Source organism: Sinocyclocheilus rhinocerous, unplaced genomic scaffold, assembly GCF_001515625.1.
Source record: "Sinocyclocheilus rhinocerous isolate Xijiao unplaced genomic scaffold, SAMN03320098_v1.1 scaffold2207, whole genome shotgun sequence".
Taxonomy (NCBI): Eukaryota; Metazoa; Chordata; class Actinopteri; order Cypriniformes; family Cyprinidae; genus Sinocyclocheilus; species Sinocyclocheilus rhinocerous.
Genome location: NW_015625575.1, coordinates 468,996 through 472,630, shown reverse-complemented (window position 1 = coordinate 472,630; position 3,635 = coordinate 468,996). Strand labels below are relative to the sequence as shown.

Sequence of the window (3,635 nt, the reverse complement as noted above, 5' to 3'; positions counted from 1 at the left end):
TAATATATATATATATATATATATACACACACGCATATATATATATATTATATATAATCAGTGATTTTATTCTGGAGCCGGGCCTGCCCCTCCCCCAACTCATGAAAACTGAATCTTTTTAAGTGTTAAGTTCAAAACACAGGTGAGTGGGCTATACAAACCACCTGTAGTAACACACTCTTTTTCACTGTATGTACATTAGACACTTTTTATAAACACTCCCTAATACAAAGACTCAATATGATAATATATTGTGCATTGCACTACAAATCATCTTGCACTATGCGCTGCTTCCCCCAAAATATCTCTTTTGCACAATTTCATGTAAAGTTTTTATGTAAAGTTTTTGTACAATCTCAGATTATGTGTATGTTTATTCAACTATTTATAGTATACGTATAGTCCGATGGTTAACTGTTGTATAGGTTAGAATTGTTTTTCTTATACTTCTATCGTTGTATGTTTATATTTATGTTGAACTAGTATGTAGCACCGTGGTCCTGCGAGACACGACATTTCGTTCCACTATATGTCCACACATGAAGCAGAATGACAATAAAGCTCAACTTGACTTGACTTTACGCTTTATCAGAACGTCCCGGCGCGTTGTTTCTGACCGACTTACGTGTCCCTGGAGAAACAGGTGAACAATGGAGCGCTGTGTGTGGATATGGAGCTGCTCTTTTTGGGCGCTTCCTCCTCTGAGGCGGCCCTCCATCTTTTTCGTTTTTGGTGCATGGCGTCTCCTCCCCACGGCCCTCCGCCACCGTCCTCCCTGAGTCACGCCACAAAGAGCAACAAGGACACGCGTCAGCAGAGGAGCGAGTTAAAAACAGGACAGTCTTCAAGGACGGTCACACAAAAACAACAGAATGAGGCACTGAAACAAATCAGACTGTAATGTTCTTGCAAACTTTTTGAAAGAAATCAATACTTTTATTCAGAGAGAGAGAGCATTAAATTGATCAAAAGTGACAGTAAAGACATTTACGAACTTACAAAAGATTCTATTGAAAATAAATGCTGTTCTTCTGAACTTTTTATGAATCAAAAATGTATCACGGTTTCGATAAACATAGTTTCCAACATTGATAATAATCAGGAATGTTTCTTGAGCAGCAAATCAGCACATTAGAATGATTTCTGAAGACTGGAGTAATGATGCTGAAAATTCAGCTTTGATCACAGGAATAAATTACACTTTACAATTAATACAAGTAGAACATTTTTTATTTTAAATTGTAATAATATTTCACAATTTTCACAATGCAATGCACTCAACTCAATTTAACCTTACATATCTAGTATAACGAATCATACAGATTGATCATCAACCTCAATTTTGCCTTATTATTTAATCAAAGTTCTATGCAAACTTAAACTAAAAATGCAAAATTCAAATTTTAATGTCTATGATATGTAGTTTCAGAAACTAAAATTAATGTTTTCTTCTTTTTTTTCTGAAGAAAGACAAATAATGATAAAAGGCAAAATATTAAATGGCATGGATGAATATTTACGGAGTAATCCACTATTTTGTAGAGGAAGGTCAAAATGTTTTTTCACCTGAGATTTGGAGCCAAATTACAGTGTAATGTGAAATGTAGCGCAGTCATGTGACAACAATTCAGCATAAAGCATTTCATCATTGCATACTGGATATTTTTTTTTAAAATAGCATGCAGTACACAGTAGGCCTGGGCGATAAAACGGTATCGATACGAGACGCGCCGCTGCTGTGTTATTCGTTCAAAATATTAGAGAAAAATAGTAGCTCAATGCGTAGAAGATCTTCATTAGGTTAAAACCAAAACCAAGCCATTCACACAGAACGCATATTCAGCACATTTTTAGACGGACAAATATGACTGCTGCACTCGCGTCTCATGCAAGAGATGCAAAGAAAGTCATGCAAAGTTAAAACAGTTTTAACGTTTAGAAAACGCGACGCGAATTTGTGAAGGTTTATTTCAGTTCACTGCGTCTCATATGTTTTTAAATGCAATCTGTGTGATCGGCGATTTGGCTCTTTTTATTAGGCTAAGCAATGCATAAACACATGATGCTGTTTTGTTCATAATTGTTTATGCAGTTTACAAAATTGTATTTGATTTATATATGTTAATTTAGACGTTATGTATGTTTTTATAACAAAATAATGATCTTTAAAAAAGCATCATATGACCCCTTTAAGACTTATTTAATCTGCATATAACACATAAGAAAGGAGATATTTGTAAAAATTTTATTTTGTGTTTGTGTTTATTTTATATATATATTTGTTGTTTGTCTTAATAAAGTGGGCAAATTAAAAATACATGTACAAATACAACAGTTAAATAAAAAATAAAAAATTCTATTGCTTCGTTTTAAAAAAGGTTATAAAAAATTTCAGTAATTATCGATACCGAACGATATGAAACATATATCGTTGATATATTTTTTTAGCTATATCGCCCAGCCCTAGTACACAGTATGCAGTACACTAGTATCCACTGCATTGTGACTCACCAGCGTCCACCTCTACGTCCTCCCATGACCTCAGCGTGTCTCTTCAGTCCTCCACCCCAACCGTCAAACGGACCGTTCCAGGACATCTGCTGGTGATGGGACATCTGCATCATGCCACCTGTCACATATCAGACCGCTAAATATTAGATATCATTCTAAAGCATCAGGTGACACTGAAAACTGGAGTAATGAAGCTGAAAATTCAGATTTGATTACAGCAATCAATTACATTTGAACTTATATTCAAACAGAAAACGGTTATTTTAAATTGTAAAAATATTTCACAATTTTAATGTTTTTACTGCTCAAATAAATGCAGCCTTGGTGAGCAGAATAAGAGCCTTTAAAAAATAAATAAATAAATACATTTTGACCAGCACTGTACTTGCCAAATGTTTTTATGTCATTTATTTCTAGCTTTATTTCCATTAACAAAAATGTTTCCTAACAGTTTTAGTTAACGATAACAACACTGCATCATGTACCAGGATTTGGCTGCATGCTGGGAATCAGTGGTGGTATTTTGGGAGATTTCAGCAGAGGTTGCGGTTTGGTCCCTAAAATGCCAGGCTTTGGATTGGATGACATGGAGGGCAGCAGCGGAGGAGGAGATTTGAAGGGCTGACAGAAAGAAACCAGAGAAAGAGACAAACGCTCTGAAGATCAGGTATAAAAAATAACATGGTAATTATACACTCCTTCATTATACTCTCAAGTCATTAAACACTAGGGATGTAACGATTCACTCAACTCACGATTCGATTCACGATTCGATTCGATTTACTTTTTTTTTTTAACAAAATGAGATTTAAGACAAATTATAAATTAAATGTGTCCTTTTATTATTGCTTGGACAAAATGCTCCACGTTTCTTTGTGAAATTTAAATATAACACTATAATAATATACTAATATAGCACTTATAGCATATAATTACTCTTTTGTTGGTTTTGATTGCTTCTATTGTCCTCATTTGTAAGTCGTTTTGGATAAAAGCGTCTGCTAAATAACAAAATTGGTATATAATCTAAATGTAAATAACAAAACTAAATTAAAATTTTAAAACAAACCCCAAATCAAATATATAAGTAACACAAATAAAATAAATCTCTTCATATAAACAAA

The 3,635-nt window shown here is 33.8% G+C and overlaps 1 protein-coding gene across 4 annotated transcripts in view; it reads right to left on the bottom strand.

Moving 5' to 3' along the window:
* Nucleotides 1-3,635, bottom strand: part of LOC107751663 (cell cycle and apoptosis regulator protein 2-like) — a 17,570-nt gene that overhangs the window by 10,209 nt on the left and 3,726 nt on the right. For all 4 annotated transcript variants that reach the window (XM_016567413.1, XM_016567421.1, XM_016567407.1 and 1 more), the window contains 3 exons: nucleotides 2,997-3,132; nucleotides 2,512-2,629; nucleotides 626-775 (listed from right to left, as the gene is read on the bottom strand). In XM_016567413.1, coding sequence (XP_016422899.1) covers nucleotides 626-775; nucleotides 2,512-2,629; nucleotides 2,997-3,132 — 404 coding nt within the window. The remainder of the gene's footprint in view (nucleotides 1-625; nucleotides 776-2,511; nucleotides 2,630-2,996; nucleotides 3,133-3,635) is intronic.